General features: G+C 48.4%; 1 protein-coding gene across 3 annotated transcripts in view; it reads left to right on the forward strand.

The window, feature by feature from the left end:
- OSBPL10 (oxysterol binding protein like 10) overlaps nt 1-25,806 on the forward strand; it is a 291,355-nt gene that overhangs the window by 252,526 nt on the left and 13,023 nt on the right. For 2 of the 3 annotated variants that reach the window (XM_046674676.1, XM_046674685.1), the window contains exons 7-8: nt 3,424-3,573; nt 17,578-18,055. In XM_046674676.1, the coding sequence (XP_046530632.1) occupies nt 3,424-3,573; nt 17,578-18,055 (628 nt within the window). The remainder of the gene's footprint in view (nt 1-3,423; nt 3,574-17,577; nt 18,056-25,806) is intronic. The other variant, XM_046674694.1, reaches the window with a different exon arrangement.

The following is a 25,806-nucleotide window of genomic DNA, read 5'->3' on the forward strand; positions in this document are numbered from 1 at the left end:
TTGCATTTTTATGGCTGGGCTGGCTCATTTGTAAAGATCTCTGGGGGACGGGAAGATCTGAAGATTCTTCTTGCTTAATTCTTATGAACTTTCTCAGTGTTATAAAACCATTGCTTATTTTCAGTTTTCTTCTGAGACAGAGAAACGCTGTTCTGCCGCTTTTGATCACCTCGAGACAGTTGTCACTGCTTTACAAGCAGAAATCCAGAGGGATTTGTGGGTGTGGGCATGCAGGGGTACCCAGAAGAGAAGCAGAACTTTATGAGAGGGAGGGTGAGAATGTGGAAGGGTACTTGGGCCTGATTATAGGAAATAGACTTAGATCCAGTGGCAATTATTGATATTTTGGATTTTCCATCATAGTAGCAGAGTCAACAGACGCTTGATCCAAAAATGGAAAGTTTTCTGCCTTTAAAACTCCATCAAAGGCTGGTTCTTCAAATCCTCCATTTCTTGTAGCAGTGGTGCTTTGTGGATGCCGACAGATTTGTATTTACATTGTCAACTGACCTGTTTCTGACTGAGTTGACCTGTTGCATACTCCCAAATCTCTATCCATGTGCCCCGTTCTGGACCCACAATAGAGGGTGGTCTCTCCTTTCTGCAAATGGACTGAGTTCAGTGTAGGTGCAATGGAGGGTGTCCTCTGAGACCTTCACTAACAACGTGATGAATGAAACCAGCTTTTTTTTTCCAACCCTGATTATTTACTTGAGATTGAGTAGGAGAATTTTTTGCAAATCATACAATAAGTAAAAGGACAAATTCTCAGAAGCTGTGGGAGACAGAAATATTGCTGGATCCTTTTTTATGCTTAGGGCATCGTTTGCTAAGGATCTGTGCCAATGAGGGGGCTGTGTTGGGCTCCCCATGGCTTTTCTTCCCTTGGCAGGACTTCAGAACCCTGAGGAGTTCTGGCCACCGGTCGCCTTGGGATGAGTCAGCTTCTGGGACCTGTGCACCAGCCTTAATTCTCTCTGCTGGAGCCGCTGTCTCTGAGAGGCATCGTCAGACTCAGAGGAAATGTGATGTTGACTGAAGTGGGAAGAGCTGGAGAGGTTTGTGTGCACGTTAATGTGTGTGCTTCGTATCATGTGGCAGGATCTTGCAGAAGGCTTCCTGGCTCTGAAGTCTGGACAAGCTGGTTTTAATTTTCAAGTAAGGCAGACAGCAGGAGGAGGTGTGGTCCCAGGTGGTCTGTAAACACGTCGCACTGAGCGTGGCAGTGATTGGGAAGGATGGAGATTTCCCCGTGTGCTGGCTGGTGGGGCAATGGGAAATCACATTTTCAGAAGAAAGAATCGTTCTCTGCTTCATAAAGCTTATGGCAACCTCACTTGAGCTATGGACTGGTTTGCAGTCAGTACTTTGTGAGAACAACTAATTTCAAGCAGGAATAATTGCACTCAAGACGCAGCCCCCTTTCTTGTTGAGGTGTTTAAGGACTTTGCATGCCACGCCTGCCCCCTTGGGTGCATGATGGTGGCTTGATTTGCTCTTGTCCTTTTTCCTCTCAAAGGCCCCTCCTCCCCCAGCTGCCCCTGGGTTGTGGGGAAGTCTGCTAATACAATTACCGCCCACCAGGTCACCGCAGAGAAGCAACAACAGCAACACCTGTGCCGTTGGAAGGGCTTGTGTCTGAGCTCTCTGCGTCGAGTGGCGTCTGATTGGAAATGCTCGCTCACAGTGAAATGAGACAGCCATCCACTTAACAACTTGCCTGAAATCCGGAGGAGTGGAAAGAAAGAAGGGAGAGCCAGGAGGGCGGGTGGGTAGGAAGGTGGCCCTGCTCTTCCTTGCTTTAGCCCTTCAGACTCGTGACCGCGGTGGCGTGGCGGCAGCAGGCGCTGTAACGCAGCAGATGGGGGCGTCAGGAGGAGAGGCAGAGTGGCCTCCAGGGCACTGACTGTAAGTGCCGGAGTCCAGTCCCCTCCTTCCCCAACTACCCAGCGTAGGAACAGGGCAGCCTAGAGCCCCCGTGCTTCCCTCTGTTAGTCTTCTCTGGAACAGCATGGAGCCAGGAGGCCTCAGTTATTTCAATGTATTCTAGCAAAGCAACTTGCCAGTGACGTCAGATAACAAACGTGACGATGAGACTAGAGAACCAGGCACACGCTGGAGGGAAACTCAACTCTGGCCTGAGGGACAGCCCCTTGGGCTTCCCTGGGGCCTCCCCAACTGTCTCTCCAGAAGTGGGGTTATTCAGAGGTGATTGAGAATCATTTGAGAAGTAAGTCTATGGCAAATGTCTAAAATGCCTACCCCTGGGGGGGACCACTGTATTTCCTCTCTGGAGCATTGGTAAGGAATGGCCACCATGTGTATGTTAGGCCAGACAATTATAACCACTCTGATCACTAAAATAACCTTTGCATATTGGAAGTGCCTTTAGATAAAATGGGGCGATTCTGTCTGATGAGGTTTATAAATCAGTTTTGGCATGGGCATTTGGGCAAGTCTGTGTCCTTTAATACCTTTGAGCTCCTGCATTTCTGTATATGAAGTTCATGATGTCTGACCTGTCCTTAATAATTAGAAACAATTGCATAATGTTTTGTGCAAAGTGCTTTTGCTTACATGTAAACAAGCATCATAAGAACATGGCTAAGTGTGGAACGGTGGGATGGGGTTACTTAATTCAACACAATTCTGAGGACATCTTGACATTGTAGCCAGAGTTGTTGGTTCTTGGGTGTTGGGAAGTTTTGTGCTCAGTCATCACCCTTGCATATTTTGTTTATTAATTTGCCTGTTTTCTATATAATTTGTAAAATTGGAATCAAGCAGTTGAATTAATAAACTTGCATCAAGGAAAGCAGGGTCTCTTGGCCAGCATGAATCTCAGCAGTGTTATAAAATTTCAGAGTTTTTCCCTAATTTTCCATTTTTGTCTTCCTCCCTAAGTTAATGCCATCTTGGAGCCGTTTTTGTTTACACTTGCTGTAGTGATATTAATTGATGTGAGTAGAAATAGTCTCAGAGTAAATTTTCCCCAAAATAATTTCAGTCAGTCCCAGGGGTATCTTACTTTTACTTACAAACAGAACATTTTCCGTTAGATATAAAGTGTCCTGGGGTCTGCGAGTTAATAGGGGAATATTGTTTGGGAATAGTCAGGATTGAGGGGGCTTGTGTACTAGAGTTAGTTTCTTAAAGGGCAGGAAGCTTTCTTGTCAGGGAGAGTCCTTAGACCGGAAGGTTCACTCATAGATGATGGGAAGACGAGAGGGCAGTGCAGTGGCTAAAGATGGCCTGTACCCCAAAAAGGGTCATCTTCCACCCTCTGGCCAACAGGACTGGTCAATAGAGAAACTCTTCCTGGCAGGATCGGGCTCCTGTCATTGCTGTGCACATGGGTTCATATGCTGTGCTTCTAATTTCCGCTGGACCAGCTGGTGATTTTTATTGATGATCTTGTTTTAGCCAAACTTAGGCCCTGAATTGGTTTTGTCCGAAGATGAAAAAAGCGACACTGAAGATAAGGAAGAGACAGAATTGGGCGTCATGGAGGATCAGCGTAGTGTAATCCTTCATCTCATTTCACAGCTCAAACTTGGAATGGATTTGACCAAGGTAGGTGGGCATGTCCCGCTGGGTTGGTGGCCAGTTGTTTGGGTGCTGTCTCTGCCTCCAAGTCTTCCCTACTCGCATTCTTTTCACTGTGGGGAGACTGGGAAAGTGCGGTGAGGACAAGGTCAGGATCGCAGTCAAGTGTGGCTATTCCAGGCATAATCTGAAAGGATAGTTTTACATAAATGCTCCTCCTCAGAGCATGAGCCTGGCGTTTGATGCTCTGGAGGAGCTGGGCCTCTACCAGGGGAGGGAGAGCATCAGAAAAAACGTATAAGATGGTAAGGAAAATTCACGAAAGAATTTCTTGCTGTGTCCTAGAAAGGATTCAAGGTGACCTGTGGAGATGGATATGGCACATTGACCACAGAGAGAAAATAGGAGGAAGGAAAATGGTGGAGCCAGGAGTGAGGCCACCGTGCGCACCTGGCCATGACCTGCTGCTAGCTATTATTATCTTTAACAGCTCGTCTCCAAAGGGCAACCTTGTTGGTGACCCAGATCTTATTTTCCACACGTAAAGAAACAAACTCTATGATGGTAGATGTGCAACTGACTCTTCCTGGTGCCGTGTCAGCCAGGATTCTTCCTAAGGAACCTCATCAGGAGAACCCCGTGTCCTAGCCACTGATGGCTAGTCGATGGACCCATATAGAGCTTCCCTTGCCTTGAGTCGGTGGCTTCATTCTGGAGGCAAGCAGGAAAAGCAGTTTTCTGTGTCACTGAGCGGTGGTGTGGTGTCATCAGGGACATTGTGGGGTGGAGGAAAGTGCTTGAACTTTGCTGTCTGATCCACCTGGGTTCCATTTCCAGTCCTGATGCCTCCCTGGAAGGGTGGTGTGAGAATCAGAGTTTGTGTGTAGACACTTAGCCTGGTGCTGAACTCGTACTAAGTACGTCATCGTTCTTCTCCTTACGAAGTGCTGTGTTGTGTGGTGGACTGTGTGGTGCGGTAGAGGAGCAGCCATTGGGGGGGAGGGGAGAGAGACAGAGATGGAGATGTGACCCATAGGGAGCGTGTGCTGGGGAATGAAGGTTCTAGATTCTGAAAGCCAGCCAGGAAAACGTGGACGTACTTGAAATGGTCAGAGCCACTGAAGGTACAGCCTGTGGAAACCATCTTGAGGGTAATTGCCTTGTTTGGCTGCAGTGAAGGGTCTGGATTCCACAAGTTCACCTCAGACTGGGCTGGAGCCCAGAGAAAAGAGAGGGCAGGGGCTGGGGGGAGAGATTCTTTGAAGAGGAAGGTGACAACATGGCGACTGGCCATTTCTAGCAGACAGAGGAGTCGGGAACCTCTACCATGACAGAAAAGCCATTTCTTTGGGATGTATTTGAATCTGTGTGTCTGATATTCTGGGAGACTGCATCACTTTAGACAAAATAGTGAGCCCTCGAGGAGGAGGCTTGACCTAGAAAGTTCCCTAACTTTGCCGTTCTCCGCCCTCTGATTGGATCTCTCTGGCTCTGCCTCCCGAGCTGTGAAGACCTGCTCTACATCCTGCTGCCTTCCCTTCATGACCGTCTTCTAGCCGTGTCATTCTCATATCTTTTTTGCTACAGGGATCATTTAAATGCATGCCTTTTTAAAAGCCATCTCTTTTATTCTTGTGCATCTTAGAGACAGTTCGGATGGAGCTTGAGTTAAGATCTGGTGGATGGAATGTGGGTAATAACGTACACTAGTATGATCTAAAATCAACGTTCCCAGACTGGGAGTCATGACCCATTCAGTAGTTGTAAAACCAATTTAATGAGTCAGCTTATCATTTCTAAAAAATGAAATAAAACACAATAGAAAATATCAGAGTGTACTGCACATGAAACTTTTATGTAAGTTCTGTTGATACATGTGTACTGGGTCACCATGTAAAACATACAGTCATTGTGGATCATATTAAAAAAACTTGTAAAACCTTGATGTTGAATCATAAACGATATAGGAGAGAGACTGTGAGAGTAACTGAAATTGTCCAAGTGAGACGTGGAGAAACACAGTAAACTACTGAGGGCACTGTATCATGGCAGGTTGAGTGTCTCAGAGAGAGCACATTGTGGCGCTCTTGTTTTAAAATAAAATCCTAAGAACTCTGCAGCTCCTGTTCATTATTATTTCATTAGGATATGATTGCTTTGCATTTCTGGAGCCACGGTCTGTTCCTAAAAGAGCAAATGTTGCATTTATCCAATGCTCAGCTAGCTATCTGAAAGAAAAACTTTCCCAGTTAGTCCACAGTTTATTAATTTACTTACTGGGAAAAAGCTGTTATTCCAAAGCCAGGGGAAGGCTTAACCAGCCAAGAGACTTGTGAGAAGAAGAGGTAAACTTTTTGTTGTCCCATGAGGTTTCTGGGCTTTTGTAACCCTGTGTCATAAACAGATTGATGAAATTTTTTCTTACTGTCTCCTTTTCTCTTCTGGGCTCTTGCTCATGTCATTAAGTAAAGCTTGATGGGAGAACTTAGCCGGAATGGAGTGTCTGATGAGCAGCCATCCTAGAGACAGAACATTTTTTGACTCAAGGAGGAAGCTCTGGTATCTCTGTAAAACGGGTAAACTGCCCCATCTTTGAGGAGGTGGCCAGTATTGACGCAGTCACAAGTCACTAGCCTGCCTGGGCATCTGATGCTGCATTTGCCTTAGTTAATTAACTGTGGTCCCCAGACGGAGCCTGTTTCATAGGCATGTGACCAATGGGGTTGCACAACACCCCATGCTCAGAAGCGCCACATGCTTGGTTTAATGTTCTGCTATTACTGTCTTGAAATTCTTAGTAATTTTGAACAAGAGGACTTGTATTTTTGTTTTTCACTGGGCCCCACGGAATATGTAGCTGGTCCTGCCCCCAGAAGCACCCATGTCTGCCCTCTTTCCTCAGCCGTGGTTCCATAACCCCAAGGTGCTGGTGAATGCCTGCACTGGATAACCTGTAGCATTTCCACAAATGGGGGGTAGCCTAGAAAGGAAGAGAAGAGAGAGAGGAGGAGCCACAGAAAGATGGAGGGCCACAAAAAGGCTCTTTTAGGTTGGGACTAAAGGTTGAGTGGGTGTTCATGGGAGGAATGGGAGGAAGAGCATTCCTGGCAGAGGGAACAGCATGGGCAAAGTCAGAGGGGAAGGCAGCATGATTGGAGTGGAGTGTGTGCTGGTGAGTGGCACGGTTGAACCTGGAGTGGGGTATGGGGTTAGATCCTGCAGAGCCTTGTGGGCCCTGTGAAGGAGGGTGAGCTTGATCCTCAGGGTGATGGTGAGGAACATGCTGTGGCCGTCAGGAGATGCTGGAGTAGCTGCTGTGCTGCATCCTGGGGTCCAGGGAGACGGGCCCACAGAATACACTGTGGAGCTTGGAGGTTTATGACCATGTTTCCTAGTTGTCAGGGAGATGAAAGGCAACAGTTAGTGATGCATCTGTTCACTCATCTCACATATATTTATGGAGCACTGCACCTGCCAGGTACTGTTCTCCATTCTGGGAGTGCAGCAATGCACAGAACATTGAGAATCCACACCCTCACAGAGCGTGTGTGATAATGGAAGGAGACAGACAATAAAGAAGCGAGAGAAAAGAAAAGAATATGGAGATGAGAAGTACAATAAAGGGAAATAGAGCCTGGCAGGGAGGGTATAAGGTGATGGGGTGGGGGGGTGGGATGTGTCCTTTAGATAAATTGGTCAGGGTAGGCTCTCCCAGGTGACATTGGAGTAGAGACCAGATTAGAATGAGAGTCAGCCAGGTGAATATCTAGTGGAAGAATGTTCTGGCCAGAGGGCACAGTGAGTGAAAAAGGCCCAAGCTGGACTTGTTTGGCATTTTGAGGATGAGAGGTAGGCCAGTGTGGCTGGATCAGAGTTGACTGGGTGACTTGGCAGGAAGTTAAATTGGCGAGGTAGCAGGGGCTGGGTCGTAGGGTCTGGTGTAGGACGTTGGAAGGACTTGGAATGTTATTCCAAGTGATATGGGCGGCCACTGGAGAGTTTTTTGTATCTTTTTTTAAAGATTGACCCTGAGCTAACATCTGTTGCCAATCTTCTTCTTTTTTTCTTCTTCTCCCCAAACCCCCTCAATACATAGTTGTATAGTCGTAGGTCCTTCCAGTTCTGCTATGTGGGACCCGCCTCAGCATGCCCTTATGAGCGGTGCTAGGTACGTGCCCAGGATCTGAACTGCAAAATCCTGGGCAGCCCAATTGGAGCGTGAGAACTTAACCACTCGGCCATGGACCTGGCCCCCACTGGAGAGTTTTGAGCAAAGGAATGCATGGCCTTACTTGTATTTTTAAAGGATTATTTTGACTCCTGTGTGGACAGGAACCTGGGGCAGGGGTGAGCGGGATGCAGGCAGCAGGCGTAAGGGTAGAAGCAAGGAGGAGGTGAGAGACAACAGCAGAGTGGCAGTGGCAGATCCTGGACATACTTAGAAGGTAGAACCAACAGGACATGAATATCCTGTTTGCGTATGATTGGCTGTGGAGTATGAGAGAAAGAGGATTAAAGAATGACTCTAGGGGCCGGCCCGGTGGCTCAGTGGTTAAGTGCGCACGTTCCACTTTGGCAGCCCGGGGTTCGCCAGTTCAGATCCCGGGTGTGGACATAGCACTGCTTGGCAAGCCATGCTGTGGTAGGCGTCCCACATATAAAGTAGAGGAAGATGGGCATGGGTGATAGCTCAGGGCCAGTCTTCCTCAGCAAAAAGAGGAGGATTGGCAGCAGATGTTAGCTCAGGGCTAATCTTCCTCAAAAAAAAAAAAAAAAAAAAAAGGAATGACTCTAAGATTTTGACCTGAGCAACTAGAATAATAAAAATTAGAGCTGCTATTTGTTTCACTTATCTATTGCTGAGAAATTATCCCAAACGTAGTGGCTTACAATGACCATTTTATTTGCTCACAGTTATGTAATTTGGTCTGGGCTTAGTGGGGCAGTTCTGCTGCTGGTCTTGCCAGTGGCCACTCATGTGCCTGTCTTCAGCTGGTGGGTTGGTTATGGACTGGACTTGGCTGGGACAGTGGGCCTCTCTCTCTTTGTGGAGTCCTAGGCCTTTTCTCTCTCCATGTAGCCTTCCCTCATGGTCTCTCCGGTTGGGTAGCCAGATGTCTTATATGGCAGCTCAAAGCTCCCAAGAGAGCAAAAGTAGAAGCTGATAAGCCTTCTTAAGGCTTAGGCCCAAACTGGCACTTCCACTCTATTGATTAAAGCAAGTCACAGGTCCAGGCCAGAGGAAAGAGAAGGGATCTATGCAAGGGTGTGAATTTCAGGAGCTAGAGTTCGTTGGGGGCACCAGTGCAAGAGACTACCACCACTTTTACTGAGAAGGAGAAGACTACAGGAAGAGCAGGTTGGAGATGGTGGGGGATATCATAGAGTCAATCCTGGGTCTGTTAGGTCTCAGATATCCAGTCAGTAGGCATCCATGTGGAGAGGACGTGTCGGCAGTTGGGTGTAGCAGTCTGGGGTTTATGCATGAGGGTCACGTACAACTTTGAGAGTAAACAATGTATATAGAGAGGGTGTTCAAAGCCAGGAGATGGGAATGAGCTCCTCTAGGGAGTAGTAGAGATGTGAGGGAAGAAGTCCAAGGACTGAGTCCTGGGATACTCCAATATGTAGAGGTCAGGGAGATGAGAAGGGTCCAGCAAAGGAGATTTCTGAGAAGAGTCAGCCAGTGAGGTAGGACGGAAACTAGTGGAGTGTGATGTCATGGAAGCCACATGAAGAGAGAGTTTCAAGGAGAAAGGAGTTATCCACTGTGTCAAGAAAGATTGGGCCTACAATTGGATCATTGCATTTGGTTTTGTCAAGGTCTGATTGGAGTGAATTCAAGGGAGAATGGGAAGAAAAGTGGTGGCAGGGACTAAAGGCAGTTCAAGGAGCTTTGACATAAAAGGGGGGCAGAAAATTAGGTGGCAGCTGGAGGAAGATCTGGAATTAAGAGAGGTTTGATTTCTTAAGATGTTGGATGCTGATGGGAGTGCTTAGGAGCGGGGGAGGAGATGACTGTAGGAGCTTGAGTAGTGAGAGGGCGTGAGATCCAGTGCAGGTGGAGGGGTCACCTTTAGATAGGACGGTCTGTCCTTTGTAGCAGGAGGGCAGGCAGAGCGGAGGGGGCCGGGCACCAGGAGATTGCAGGAGAGCGGGTTAAGCCGGTGGCTCTGAGCCAGACGGCCTGGGTGGCGTCCTAGCTGAGTTACCTAGCCTCCGCATGCCTCTTCCTCCTGTGTGAAACAGGGACAATTGTACCTTCCCATGGGGTTGCTCCACCTGTACGTACAGCAGTGTGTGTGGAGGACTCAGGGAGTGCCTGGCACGGAGTAAGTGCTGTGTAAGTGTTTGCTATTGTCATTGTCATGTGCACATTCCCTGTGGCCTGTCTCGATTTTCCCAGTGAAAAAAGAAGCAAAGTGATCAGCTGAGAGTGATAAAGAGAAAAGGGTTGTTAGAGGTTTGAGGAGGGAGGAGACAGCAGGCAAGGAGCAGTTGTCTCAGGGAGGGGAAGAAGAAGTGGGGGGATTGCCTGGCACCACCAGGGGGCCACTTGGGTTTCTGGGTCAGGAATTTGAAGTGAGACCAGTCAGCGTGTTATCTCTTTTGCTCCAGGAAAGTGGGGCTGCCAGGTTGAGGCATGGAGAATGTGAGGAGCTGGATTAAACCAGAGTTGAGGTTTGCTTGGTTAGTATCCCAGAGGGAGAGAGTCGCAGAGTCGCTGGGAGCAGATCAAAGGGAGTAAGTGTAAGGTGGGGCCATGGCCTCCACACTGGATATGGAGGGAAATGGGGCTACAAGGGGGAGTAGACAGTACAGGGTCAACAGACTGTAGGTCTTATTGGGGCTAGGGTGGAGACAGAGTGAGCTGGACATAGAGGGGTGATGGGTGGACAGTGGGATGCTTGAAACTGAGATTAATGGAGGATGGTAGTTACGGGCACCAGCAAGGCCCAGGTGTGCCTGTTTGTAACGTGTATGGATTCCTCAGGAGATTTAACCTAAACTCCAATTTTACAGAATCAGGTCAGGGAGAGATCTTCTAGAACAGTGGATTTTGAGCCTTCCAGAAGGCACAGCCGATTCCATAGAGTAGGTAGGAGTTTTGGGGCTGCAGATGGTGATGAGAACGAGTGCAAGGCCTAGTGGATCGGGTTCTCCTCGGGCGGCGAGGTCCCTGACCCTGAAGATACCACTGCATATCCCCTCAGTCCAGGCTATTTTAGACAAGATTCATACTTTGAAAGAGAAGCTTGCTGAGGTCATTGGTAAGTTTCCATGATTCTTAAAGAATTGTTTAAATTGTTCCAATAGAACTATTTGTAAAACCACATGGAGGTTTGGTATGTGGTTGTAGTTTGTTGACCTGTTATAAAGAGAACCACACTACAACAAACATCCATGGGCTCACCATCAGGACTAAGGAAGAGACCATTATCACTACCTGTGTCCACTCTAGTGGATGTCGAACAGTCTAGCAAATGTTGCATTGTCATATGCTTCCTCACCAGTAGTAGTATAACTGGTCATGTTGTCTCTCTTTGGCTTCTTGATACTATAATGATATAGTGGACATCTTGGGCATACATACAGCTTTTTTCCTTTGATGCATTTCCAGGGTCAACACAATATGCAAAGATTAACTTTCCTGTGCTTAAGCTCCTTCTTATAATGGGGACCATTTTAGGGAAAGGGTCGGAAGGCCCAGAGTTTAGCCCCAGGCAGAGCTGTGGATATTCAGGGATTCCTTCCACTTCCCTTTCCTGATGCCTTCAGCAGCTCTCTCCAAATTTTATTATTGTAACATGCTGTCGGGCAGAGCCTGCTCCCTCTCCTGAAATGTTTGCCCTTTACTAGAGGACACAGTACTAACCTGGCTTCCCTAAGCTGGTCTTGGTAAATCTGTGTCTCGAGGGGGCAACGTGTGTCATCTGCATCCTCTCTTCCTATGCTAATGGAAGGAGTTCCTCAGTCCTGCTCTTCCAGAAAGAGTTCCAAGGAGTGATGGTGAGTCTTCAGGCCCTCTGGGGACAGTGGGGGATCCAGCATAGGCCTTGACCAAGCAGAGTTGGTCACATGGCAACTCTCTACTTAATTAGCTATCCGTACATTGCAAAACCCTTCTGGGCTTTAGTGTTCTCATTGGTGAAATGGGATAGTCACACCTGCTCACAGGCTATTGAGAGGATTGAACCAGGTAATGTGAAGCCCGAAGCACTGTGTCTGGTTTGACTGCCACCTGGCTTGGCGAAGCACTGTGGCTGGTTTATGTGTGAAACATCATACATTCTTACCACACTTTTCTTGTTTTATACAATTATTTTTCTTTTTCTCAAATAATTGATTATTTATGGCAGCATCAGAGGTGGTCCCAGGGGCTTCGGTGGTCATTAGGAGACTTGCTTTTAGTCTTCAGCTTTGTCACTGAAATATTATGTGACAAGTTGCTGTCTGATCTGTTGTCCTTGTCTTCCCCTGATCTCCAGATAAGGATGCTGATCCCTGATTGTAACCGCCACCAGCAGAACGAGCATTTCCCAGGTGCTAGGTAGGCACTGGGCTAATTTTACACTCTTATTTAATACTTATCAAGAAACCTAGGAGGTTGGCATTCTTATTGACCTCATTTTATTGTGGGAGAAGTGAGTCTCGAAGAGATGCACTTCCCCAAGTACACATGGTTGTAGCTGCCAAGAGAGGAACCTTGGCTCGCCACTCCTGACTCCCCTCTGCAGGCCGAGGTCCAGGACTCTTGAGGGAACATGGGGGTTGATTTCAGCAGATGTAACTCTCTTTATGTAGTAAATATCTTCTTGGAAAAAGTAAAATTTTCTTTCAAACTCTTTGCATCCAACAGAAGTTTTAGTGAATGCTTTTGTGATGTTCCAGTCACTGTGAGATGGGGATGAAGGGAGCTGGCACTTTAAGGAAACCCAGGGGAACATCCTGTGGGCTAAGGAAAGAAACCTTTGACAGTGTGAATTACCAACCCTTTATTTTGTAAGACTGGGTTTTGTGTCTTTCCCGTGGTTTCCTTAAAGGATTATAGGGCTCGGTCTTGGCGGGTGGTCTTGGCCCCCCTCGCTTCCTTGTTTGTGCTGGGTGGGTTTGCCAGTCTAGGGACAGAGCATTCTCAAGGTTATTAAGTTAACTGCTCTTTCTTTGGAGAAAATTGCACCTGCTCGCAGCCTTCCTTTGCAGAGGTCTACTGTGTTACCTGCTGGGGTAACTTTGACTTTCTCACTCTTTCGGGGGGCCCTTTGACTTTCTCAATGGGCAGTCAATTATTTCAGAGTTCTAAGAGCCCAACCTGAAGGTTAGTTATTTACTTCTAGATTGGTGCAACTTTAAATGTAATTAATAGTTCTCTGAGTCCTGAGTGCAGATCTTTTTTTTTCCCCTTTCCCCAGAGTAGTTCACTGTCTTAATTACATTAATGGGAGAAAAGGCAGCCCTGACTGATGGCTCAGTAAGTCTGCAGTAGTGGTTTCAGCCATTTGGATGCCTTCAGTCTGAACAGCTGGGCCATCACTCTCCTCTCCATTGGAGGCAGACAGCCCATTAGTACTCACCACTTCTTGGCTCTATGTCTCCAGTGTCCACCGCCCAAGGAACAGATGATTAAGTGACTTATTTCCAAAGGCACCAAACAAAAAGAAGGGAGATCGTACGAGAGAGAAATCTACTTTCATGAAAAGTATGCCATCTTGCCCAGAGTGTTCAGGTGCTGGTTTTGAAAGTCATCAATCTGATATTGTGCACAAACACCAAAAGAGATGAAAGAGAAAATAGTTATTCCAGTCCCAACCCCTTCTCCATCTCTCCCAGCATTCTACTTCCTCCAGCTCTGACAAAGCCACAGCATCATTTTCAAGTGCAGAATACCTACCTAGTGGGTTGGGCTTGCTGTTGGCTGTGAGACCACATTCTCTGAGTCTGCAATTTGGGGAGGGTTGTCTTTGAAAACTGCTAAGTTCTCAGGTATTGGATCCCTAGAAGAGCCTTTTTCCTTTTTCCTCCAACTTTTTATTTTGTACATTTTCCAGTCTACAGTGGAGTTGCAAGAACAGTACAATGAACTCCCATATATTTTTCTCCTTTATTGGCCGATTGTTAACATTTTGCCACTTTGCCTTTCTTCTCCCTTCTTTCCTCTTTCCTACTCTCTCTCCTTCCCCACTGCCTCCTCCATCTCTCTCTCATTCCCTCCCTCTGCATCCCCACATATACGCATGTGTCAATATGCATATGGTTATTTCTTGTGAACCATTTCAGAGTATGTTACAGACATGACAGGTCTCTCCTACATCCATCTGTGAGCATCTCCTAACAACAAGGACATTCTCCCACACAAGACGTCTGCACACGGGAAATTTAACATTGATGCAATAGTATTTCATATATGGCCTGTAGTAAAATTTCCCCAATTTGTCCCAATAATGCTCTTTGTAGCATTAATAAGAGCAAACAGCACATTGTGGAGGCTCTGATGGAGATATGTGTGGGGTGCAGTGAGGCTGTGAAGGAGGGGGTTGTGGGTTTGGTTTGGGGAGCAGGAGCTGTCAGAAAAAGCTGTCACAGAGGAGGTAACCCTTGAGCTGAAAGATGTTTATCATTTAGACAAGGCAGGAGAGCAGGCCCGGAAAGGAATCAGGAGGGAATGTGTGTGTGGGGGAGTGCTTGTCAGGGGAGGGCTGGGGGCACAAAGGGAGGGAGAATGTGAGACTAGAAGAAAGGGGGGAGACAGGTTGGACTTTATTTACTCCTTTAGAGATTTTAGAAAGATGACTCTGGCTGTAGTGTGGAAAAGAAAGAAAGGGGGACATGACAGAAAGTTGGAAGGCCAGTTAGGAGCTATAGCTGTACCTTTCCAGAGGGGGTTGCTCTGTGTGTCCTTTCTTATTGCCAATGGTCTCCCCCCTGTCTGTAATATTAATGATAGTTTCTGGAATGGTGGATCGCGTTGTCATCCTGGGAAGAGTAGGATGGACTAGAAGGTGGAGCTCATGTCCCACCCTTTTCCTTGGGCCACCTCCTGCCCTCATTTACTAATCAGGACAGTGGATGGGGTGCTCTAGCGTCCCAGTTCTTATGTCCAGTGAACTCTCACCTCCCTAGTCTGCGGATGGAAGGAAACTGTTCTCATTGGCCCGAAGCAGATAATCACGATGTGTCAGGGGTGATGGAAAGAAGTCTGGGGTGGCAGTTGGGAGCCCTGAGGTGCTCCGCCTGCTTCTAGGTGTAGGTATGGTGCCTTCCCTCCATCCTCCCCATCTCTGTCCCCTCACCTGTGAGACCGGGGCCTTGAACGCCATCCGCTTGAAGGTCCCTTTTGGTTCTGATGTTCAGTGATTTAGGCTTCTGAGTGGATGCTTTTTCCTATTTATTTTGTTTTAATCCTTCAGCTTCTGAGTTCAGAAATGCTGAGCGCATTAGGGGAAATAGCTTAAATCCTTGCCCTTTTGAAAAGTACATAACGAGAGAGTAAATATTGTAGCTGGTTCTTTCCCGGTAATTTTAATCTTGGGTACAAACCTGAGAATTCTTGTTGTCCAGAGGTGCAGATGTTGCTGGAGAAGCTCCACTTCCACAAGGAGGGGCAAGGATGCAAGTCAGGGTCCTGGAATCATTTTCACTTGGAGTTCTATCAGGTTGACCACCCTCCGTGTAATTCTGTCCACCACCTCCCCTGGCTTGCCTCCTGATCAGAGAGCCCCCGGCTGGCCCCTGGGAATGGAGAGCGCGGGAAATCATTTGGGGATTGTCTGGAGATGTGGATGTTTGTGGCAGCTTTTCTTTTTTAATTAATTTTGCCTCACTGGGGGGGTCTCCAAGGCTGCTTAAATCCACAGTCCTCAACCTGCACAGCCTGTCTGGGGAGTTCCCAGGGGAACCCTGCAGTGGCTGCGGGGGAGAGAAGAGGGGCAATGTTTGCAGGTCTTCGGCTCTCGTTCTTTACTCTGCCATTGGCCACCTGCATGGTAGTGGCCCTGGGGAGAAGACAGCGGCCTGGCCCATTACCCTCACTGGAAGGGCAGAACCCAGAGAGCACAGTGATGGCTGTTGAATGTGACCTGTCCCCACAGAAAGACATAGAAAGTAGTAACAGTAGCATCTGAAGGCCATCCTGAGTCAGGATGTGCTTTTCCTGGCCAGCTCAGATCCTTGGGCAGCTGGATTCTTAATTTGGTCAAGTTGTGGCTGAAAGAAAATCAGGACATCTCCATTAATTTGCATAGTCTTGTTTTAAATAATCTTCTAGTATATTATAAAAGCAAAGCAGAAAGATACTCAGAAAAAAAAAAGTAAAAATCACTCAATTCTATCACCAAGAGACATGTGTTAACATTTGGGGTCTTTTTAGATACTTGGATTGTGTTACGTGTTCAATTTCACATCTGGCTGCTTTTTTACTTAACACAGGTAGATTTTCCCCTGACATAGTTTTAAATGAAAGATAGAAAAGCATTACAGATAACCAATGTCACTTCTCCAGTGGCCTGGGCTTTCTCTAGTTTCTTTTGAAATCTCTGTGTTTTGCTGACCTCATGTCTGCCTGTTTGTCTGTCCTTCCTCTCAGGACATCTCTCTCCCACTGAACCTGCATCCTTTGCAAGGAAGGGTCTTTGCAGGCTGCAGTGGAGGCAGGGTTACAGATCTGTAAGCTGTGTGCTGGCCACAGTCAGCAATGTACCCCCTTGCAAATGTTTTCATGGGAGTTAAGGACTATGTGAAGGAAGGACAGACGTGGTCTGTAAGGAGGGAATGTAAACCAGCTGCATGACCTTGGTCAGCTGGCACTGGTGTGGGGCTCCTCTGCCCTCACTCAGAGGGTGCCGAGGAGCCAGCAGGGCAAGGCGAGCCTTCCAGCATCAATATCCTGTGACGCCCGATGAGGAGGAGCAATGTGAGATGCTCCAGGTCAGAGCGAGCGGGGTCTTGCAGCTAAGTGGGTGGAATAATAGTACCCAAGAACAGTCATTTTACGATCACTCCAGGGCAGTGAGAAAAATGCTCTCTCTCCTTCACATCTCAAGGATGGTAATGAGTTACCTGCTTTCCAGCCCTGTTCCAGAATCTTCTTCATTCGCATTGAATGATTTAATCATTGGGTTGTAGGCATTTGGGGTTGTATGGCACCTGAGTGACCACCTGGATCCCCTTTGGATCAACAAGGAGTCTCTTTGTCTCACCCGTGATGGAACCATCCAGCTTTCTACTTATCTTCAGTCATAGGGCCAATAATAAACCTAAGCGTAGCCCTTATGCCAGTCAACTTACCAGAAGATTCTGTATTACGTGCCAGCCCGCCTCTCTGTAACCTCTGCTCATTTCTTCTGGCCCAACCTTGGTGAGCAACCTCCACAAATGGCTCTTCTTCTCCGTGACAGCTCTGTGCACATTTGCCTGCTAATTGGCCTTGCGTCCTAGGTACCTGGGCCAGGGGCTCTTTTGACGCTGCTCTCCTGCCTTGATCAAGTTGGGGTTTATATGCTTCTCTTTTAACAGAGATCTTTAAATAGATGCTTGTTGGTGGTGGATCCTGGTCTACCTGGACCCCCTTTGATGCGGCACCAACAAACCCCAGGACCCGTGTTTGTGGGAACACACTGAGCATCCCCTTGGTTGTGCCTGATGTCAGGAAGAATACAAAAAAGCCTTCCAAGCTGTTTTCTTCGTATCTCTGTATAAAGGGGAGTAAAAGAGAGCTGTGTGTTAGAAGAGTGATGGCAGTGGGGAGAGAAACAAGGCTGTTGTTTTAGCGCAGATGAGCAGACAAGAAAATTGCTCAGAACAGTCTTGTCCATGAAGCAGGGTTGGCGTTGATACCACCACCACAGCCACTTCCAATTTCTTTGATATTGTTTCCCCTGATTTGTCATTTGTGGACAAATCAAAAGAAACCGTTCCCTAGCGTCAGCCGTTATGAACCTGCTTGACGCTGGTTGCAGCCGTCATCTTCTCCTTTTCAGCTTTTTCATGTGATCACAGGGCTTCCTGTCTGCCTTTGTCTCCTTCCGAACGCAGGTGGTGCTCCCCACGTTTATTCTGGAGAAGCGATCCTTGCTGGAGATGTATGCAGACTTCATGGCGCACCCAGACCTGCTGCTGGCCATCACTGCTGGAGCCACGCCAGAGGAGAGAGTCATCTGCTTCGTGGAATATTATCTCACAGCCTTCCATGAGGGCCGCAAGGGGGCCTTGGCTAAGAAGCCCTACAACCCCATCATTGGCGAGACATTTCACTGCTCTTGGGAAGTTCCCAAGGACAGGGTCAAGCCAAAGAGGACTGCTCCCCACTCTCCTGCCAGTCATGAACACCCGATGGCCGATGACCCTTCCAAAAGCTACAAACTAAGGTTTGTGGCTGAGCAAGTATCCCATCACCCGCCCATCTCCTGCTTCTACTGTGAATGCAAGGAGAAGAGACTGTGCGTCAACACTCATGTATGGACCAAAAGCAAGTTCATGGGCATGTCCGTGGGGGTCTCTATGATAGGGGAAGGTAAGCCACATCATACATATGATGGAGTTTGGCTGTTATACAGTGACGTTTGTATACCTGGTAGACGATCGATGATTTTTGTGGGTAGAGTTCTTTGTTTGTATTTTGTTTTAGAATTGAGGGGGAGTGGGAGAGAGGGATGGGTTTTGTTATTTTGGGACCAAGTTCTGGTAATTTCTCAATGGGGCCAAGGTGTTGGACTCGGTGGGATGCAGCTTTTGCCTAACTGGCTGTGCCCTGGATCTTCACATGCCCTGCATGTGGATGAGCTGCCTTATGTGTACTTAGTCTTTCAGCTTTGCGTGAATATTACAGTTGGCTCCAAATCTGTGAAAACATATTTTTTATGTATTCTCACTGGTGTTCTGGCTCACAGACAATGAGGATAATAGTGCTGCCTCTTCAAAATCTGCTCATAAAAATTCCCAAGGCAAGTCTCAGGACTCTGTGCTAGAGATTCTGAAGCAGGAACACAGTGTGATCACACCATGCGTGGATTACACGTTCTTGTTTCAGCAAATAGCTGTGAATGAAGTTTATTCATTGTTTGAAGAAACCCATAATAATCCTTGTTAAATTCAAGCCTCTGTATTAGTGGTTCTTCAACTTCTTTTGAGTCACAAATTCCTTTGAGACTTTGAGGGTATAGACTCTCGTCCCAGAAAAAAAAAATCCACCACAAAGTTTGACTTTCAGTTCCAAGGAGTATGTGGCTGCTTGGAAGCCCTTCCAAACCCCATGAGATAAAAACTCCTTTCATTCACTGAACACGTTTTTATTAAGCACCTACTGGATGGCAGACAGTGTCTTAGGAGCTATGGATACGTGTATGAACAAAACAGACCAAAAATTCTGTCCTCATGAAGCTTCTGTTCCACTGGGGTCATAAAATTATGTTGGCTGTGTTGGAAGGTGTTAGTGCTATGGAGAAAAATAAGGCAGGGAAGGGACCTGTGAGTGGTGGGAAAGGGCAGTGGGACTGTAGGATGGCGTAGTATGGGATGGTGGCAGGAAGGCCTCACTGAGAAGGTGACGTGAGCAAAGACCCAAAGCGGGTGATGAAGGACAAGCCTTGTTGATCAGGGGATGAGTGTATATGGAAGAAAGAACAAGGCAGAGGCCCAGAGGCAGGGTGGTCCCTGGCATGTTGGTGAAAGGCAGGAAGCTGGGTGGCTGGAGCAGCGTGAATGAGGCAGGGAGTGAAGATGAGGACAGAGAGGTGACTGTGGCCAGATCATGTAGGGCCTCAGGGGCCAATGCCAGGGGTGTTTGACTTTTACACTGAGTGAGCTGCGTAGCTGTTGAGGGTTTTGAGCAGAAGAGTACCATGATCTGAGTTACAGGTTAGCAAGATTGTTCCAGCTGCTTGTTGAAAATAGACCACAAGAGGGGTCAAGGTGGAAGCAAGGAGACCAGTTGGGAGATTATTATAATAATCCAGGAAGAGATGATGGTGGCTTGGACCAGGATGGAAGTGGTGGAGGCGGTAAAATGTGGTGAGGGTCTGGATGTATTCTGAAGTAGAGAAAGCCAAGAGGGTTTGCCTCTGGATTGGATGTGGGGTTTGAGAGAAAGGACACGCCAAGGCTTTTGAGCTGTGCAACCAGAAGGATGGAATAGCATTAACTGAGATGCGGAACACTGAGAGCTGGGGAGGGAACACTAGTTTGGAGGGAGAGTATAGGAGCTCAGTGAGGTTGTGTTATGGTTTAGCATTCAAGCTTGAGTAGACAATTGCATGTACAGGCTGGAGTTCTGGGGGGAGGTAAAAACGTGTAATTTAAGACCTGAGGACTAATGAGATTGCTGAGTGAGCACTGATCCCTGCAGCCCTCCAGCTTTAAGATGTCCCAAAGGTGAGGAGTAGACAGTCAATGAGACTGAGGAGGAGTGGCCAGAGAGGTAGATGGAATGGGAGAATGTGTTTGCTGCAAGCCAAGTGGAGAAAGGGTTTCAAGGAGGGGAGGGAGTGATCAACTGCATCAAATGATGGTGATTAATTCTGGGAAAATAAGAACTGAGAATTGACCATTGGAGTTTGGACTGTGCAGGTTATTGGTGACCTTGACAAGGGCTGTCAGTGGAGTGGTGCTAGTGAAAAGCTGATTGAAATAGTTTCAAGAGAGAATGGGAGGACAGGAATTGGAGAAACTAAATATAGACAACTTTTCCTTGTTTATTGTTTGAATGCCTTGTACTGTTGAGGAAAAAACCTCTCCTGAGTTCCCCTTCCCTGTTCTGTGTCTGGGCTGTCGGTTTACCCTCGGACATGCTCATCTTCCATGCAGAGATAAGACGGCAACTCTAGAACACCCAGAGATGAGCCCATCTTCCATGGCGGGCCTTCATGGGGGTCTTCCATGCCCACAGGCTCAGTATTCAGCCAACCGACCCTGCACTGACTGCGCCTTCCTCTCAATGATCAGTCAGGATCAAGAAATTCGCCCAAAGGAGATTCATCAGTTTGCGAGGGAGGCCAGGGACTCACCTGTCACCAGGTTGACCTTGGGCCACCTAGTTTTAGGCTTTCTCCATGATCTAGATGGGGATGGGTTGAGTGTGTGTAGAGGGAGGGGTGGACACATTCCTCTTGAAATAAACCACACCAATAATGAATATCGTTTCCCCCTTATATACTTTTTTGTGGGAGTACAACATTGCAACCATTTCCTATCTGGAAAATTCCACAAGACTACTAGTCAGAAGTAGCTTTCTTCTTAAGGAGGAGTTGTTACCAGCGATCACAGGACCATGAAATCTTGTAGCTGAAAGAGGGTTTGTCCATCTCTCAAGCCCCAGGGTTTCCAGCCATGCCATAGACATCCCAGGGCTCCACGGAGGGCTCAGGCCCTGAGGTGCGTGAAGGGAGTGAGTGGTGGGGCTCTCTCCCAGCCCCACTGCAACCTGAGCGTCTCCACTCTTAGCTGTTTACCTGTTGGACTTCCCTGTGAGTTCATTTGCAAGAGGGTTCAGTTGCTTCAAAATGTTTAGCAAATCTCTTGTGAGTTCAGCTGCCCCTCGCCTTACAGAAGAGGAGCCTGAGGGAAGCAACTTGCCCACAGTTGCGTGTATAACATCTGACCACATACATCCTCCCCTCACCACAGCCCGGTGAGGAGGGCTGCAGGAAGGTGCCTGGCTTGCCGAAGCAGGGACCATATGTCATCGACATGTCTCTCATCTGTGGATGAGAAAGCAGAATCAGAGAGGATCTAGGAGTCACAGGAGGCCACGATCAGGAATATAGAGGAGGTGGGGTGAGCAGCAGGTGGAGGACCAGGTGAGAGGTGGTCGGCGGCCGAATGGCTTTAGGGTCCCTTAGGGGCAGAGCCAGGGCTGTTGAGGGCTGTCTCCCTGAAGCTGAGAAGACACCCGATTCAAGTTTGCTTTTGGAGGGGGAGGGGGAGAGGTATGAGTTTGGGAGTATCCTTGCAGGCCTCTCTTCTGATCCCAGCGACTTGTTTCTCTCAACCCTTCCTTCTCTTCAGAGCCTGCGACAGGGAGCTGCCCCCATGCACCACTGCTGGGTTAAAGCCACGTGGCAGGTCCCAAGAAGGCCTCCTGCAGTGCCGTGAACTCAGAGCTTGGGTTCGAACTCCCCGGTAGCTCTCCCTGCCTTCAGCAATGCAAGGCAGAGGATTGCTAAGGAGCCCATGTGGGAGGTTTCTGTTTGCGCTGATGCGTATGTTTGAGTTTGTAATAAGAAATGGGAGTGGCATTCTCTCGATTTTGACTTATCCGGGGGCTCTGTGTTTCTGTAGGTTGCCAAAGGCCCACCTAATGCCATGAGGTTTCTACGTAATGGTAAAGTCTTCTCCTTTGTTTAAAAACAAAATTGGCATTCAGGAGACTCTTCTCATTCTGCTTAATTTTATTACTTCTAAATTTCCCACATGACAAGTCATTTGAAGATGAAGTATGTTTGTTTGCTGGAGAAGGCAGAGCGTTGGGCCGGTTCCCCCCGTGCGTTTGGCCTCACCGCCCGTGAGTCGATCCCCTCCACGTTCTGTAGACATACTGTTTTCAGTGTGTTTACTTCCTTATCTGAGGGGGGTGGCTCCCCTCAGTCCATGGGCTTATTCATTCCTTTATCATGCATCCATTCATTTGTGATGTGAACAGCACATTCTTGGTGCTGGGCATGCAGCAGTGACCTGGACAGACAGATGTCCCTGCCCTTGTGGAGGTGACGTTCTAATGGACGAGTCAAAACAAGACACAAGCATGTGATAGATGCTGGCTGGTGCTAAGGAGACAAAGCAGGACAGGATGATAGAGTGGAGGGCTGGCGGGGATGTGGCAGTTTTTAATAGGCCGGACCTCAGTGAGAATGGAGCACTTGAGTAAAGGCTTGACGGAGGTGAGAGAGAGTAAGCCATGTGGATGGCTTAAGAAAGGGTGTTCCAAGCAAACGGAGCAGCAGTTTCCAATACCTTGAGACAGGAGCGTGTGGCTGGGGTGTTCTAGGAGCAGCACAGAGGCCAGTGGGACTGGAGCAGAGTGAGCGAGTGGAGGAGACGAGATCAGAGAGAAGGGGCCAGATCGCGAGGGCTGCTTTGGGGTGGGTCCTGGAAGGACTTGGCTTTTACTCTTGAGTGAGAGTGGGAGTTAGTGGAGGGTGACGCGGTTTTAGGGGCAGCCCCATGGCTGCTGTGTGAAGAAGAGACTGAAGGTGGAGCGGGGAGGGCCCAGTGGCAAAGCTAGAGGTAGGCATACAAGTTGTTTCTTTTCTCTTCTTCCCTCCCAAAGACACACACACACACTCACTCACTCACACTCACACTCACTCACTGACTCACTCACTGCAGCTCTCTCTCTCTCTCTCTTTCTGTTACTTTAAATCTTTGGCCAAAATAAGTGCTTGGTGAATATAATATCTTCTGTTAAAACCAAATGCCTTCTCCGGTACCCAGAAAATGTTTATTCAAGTTCCTTTCTGGGGACTCCCCCCGCTCGGCAGAAACGCTGGCTGCCACTCGTCAAGGCGTGGGAAAATCACAGGTCCTTAAATGAGAGGATAGAGTGGGGTCTTCCCAGTCTCCGGGCCCCTAAGCAGGGATTCTTGACATTAGACAAATATCTGGAAATTTTTTATAAAGATGAAGATTTACACATCCGTTTCTAATGATTTAGGGAATTCTTCAATCAGAGAAGCTCTGTCTCTGCCTGGCCTCGGTGACGCTTCCTTCTCTTACCATATGTGGTGGACGCCCCACCCCCCCCAACCACCTCCCAGGAGTGGGCTGTGGTGAGGGGGTGGGTGTGTGCCAGTGCTGCCTGTGCAACCACATCTTTATGCTGGCTCTTCCCTCCCAGCACACTTTGCTCATCTGCCCGCTTGCGTCCATTCTCTGTGCCCTGGTCCATCCCGTCAGCCCTCTTGTGTCTTGTGTCTCCCACTGAAGCACCCCTCTTCCGGGCTCCTTGCTTAGCCCCGCAGAATGCGCTGCCGGCCCTTCGTCTGCTCTGGAACTTTACTGGACAGGCCTGGGTTCCTTCCCTGCTGCCTCCCCCACCGTCTCCCCGGGGTTAACTGACACCTTCGCTGTCTCTTGTTGTTGAGGGTCTGTCTCTGCAGGGTGGGCCTCTGCTGTCTCAGGGTCTTGGCTCCCTGTCCCCGACTGGTGGCGGTGGGGCACGCTCGGATGCCCAGGAGCTCTTCCTGCTTTGGGAGGGAGGCCAGGGGACACCCTCTCCCGGGGCCTCCGCTGGAGCCATCCCCTGAAGCAGGGTTAGAATTCGCTGCTCTCACCTTTTCTACCTGCTTGAAAATTCTACTTAGAACTCCTCAGAGTGCGGAAATCAGAAAGAAAATTCGGGAGAGAGACTATGGAAGGCCGTTCCCAGGACATAGGGTTTCCTGGCCACCAACCCGCTGGATGCCCGCCGTGGGCAGACCTGGGAAGAGTCGGGACCACTGGCTCATTCTTGTGAGGCCTTCCGTCTGCCAAAGTCCCTTCATTGGTACGGCCCCCTTTCTTTCATGTCGATGAAATGTGAGCTCTGTAACACAAATGATCTTACTTTTCACGCAAAATACTTCTAAAATTCCCCAAACTTTCAAGCAAAACGTCTGGTTCCTGCACTTAGAGCTCCTTTGAGGGGCGGGGCACGGGGAGGCAGGTTATTCTTCTTTTCCTCACTTATTCCCTCCACTGCTCACCCCTGCTCACTCTGCTGGGGAGCCGAGGGGCGTTCAACTACTCTTGCAGCCCGCTTACCCCCAATCTCCAGAACCGGCGCCCACTATACGGCACAGCCCCTTAATCAAGTCTGGGGGCAAAGGCAATTCGTTCTAGGAAGAGAACTGACCCGTTTGCTCGGTGCTCATGAGTGCCGGTGCTGCCAGTGCCTGTGGGCCCAGGCCCCCAGAGTCACTTGCTGTGATTCTGTGCTTTCCGGGAGTAAATGTCCTAACGGAATGTTTTGGTTCCTCAGATTGAGAACACGTGCGAAATTGTTTTAAATGTATCACTTTGACAGTTTTAGTGCTTTGCCTTCTGTATATTGGTAAGTCAATTTGCGGGATTTAAAACCAAAATCTCCCCGCCTGAGGACTAAGCGCGGCGTGGAGAGATGGATTCTTTGGCGTTTTCCCACTTCTCGCAGCTCTGAGGCTGATTAATTTGTGACTCTGTTGGTAAGTCCAGTTGTATAGTCTTTTATTCCTATTAGGGACAGATTTTTTTTTTTTTATGCAACTCTGAAAAAAAGAGTTAGTATTGAGAAGGCACAATTACAGGTGATTTACTGAGTAAGCCCACATGTATGGATTTTCAGAAAAGAGCCCAAGGAGTGTGGTGTCGCCAGGGCCCCCAGACCAACCGAGCTTGGGACTCACATGATTTCTGTGAGCTGGAGGGAAATTTCACGTTGGTTTGAGAGAGATTTTTCTAGAGATGAGTGGGAGGCAGATACCTCCCACCTGTCTCTTCATCCCTCATGTGCATGACCTACCACCAGACTTTGTCATTTCCTCTCTATTCCCAAGTGGAAATGCCACTGTTAAGGATTCACACCCATCGAGAGAGCTGCTTTGGAGAGCGAGGGGCAGTTAGAACATAGAACCTTCCGGATTCTGGCAGTGTATCAGGCTGCATACTTTCAGCTGAGTTTTAGAACTGCCTTCTCATCCTTACCACAGCCCTGTGAGGGACAGACACCACTACCTCTGTGTCACAGATGAGAAAACTGAGGCGCCGAGAAGGTAAGGTCACCAGGCTAGTGAGTGACAGAGGACTTGGAAGGATCCTCTAAGATCTCATCTGAGTCTCTAAAAAAACCTGTGACATGTTCTCTGTGTAAATACATTGCAAAGAAAATGTCAGTATACGGTCCTACCTCACGAAGTTGATGTTTGTGAACGAGACCAGGAAGACTTAGCATGGGGAGCTCATGGCTGTGTGTGGTCCTGTTCTGAAGAGAGAGGCTGCTGGCAAGACGTGCCAGTGGGCGAGTCCCCCAGGTACCCTCAGTTAGTGACTGGAAGGACTAACCACCAAATCAGGACGCCACAGACATCAGGGCGAGGCGGTGCTTTCGGGCAGACATATTGACCACCTGGAACGGGTTTACTACCAAGGAGTCTGTTAGCATGGAGGGCAGGGTTGGGGGCTAGGGAAGCTTCTCCGGGGCCTTGAAGGCAGGGTGACTGAGGGTCTGCCAGCCTCTTCTACAGGGTCCCAGGGGCATCTCCCAGCTGCCACAGGCTCCGAGACTATGAGAATGGGGCTGGCACTCGAGGAACCGGA

This window comes from Equus quagga, chromosome 1 (assembly GCF_021613505.1).
Source record: "Equus quagga isolate Etosha38 chromosome 1, UCLA_HA_Equagga_1.0, whole genome shotgun sequence".
NCBI lineage: Eukaryota > Metazoa > Chordata > Mammalia > Perissodactyla > Equidae > Equus > Equus quagga.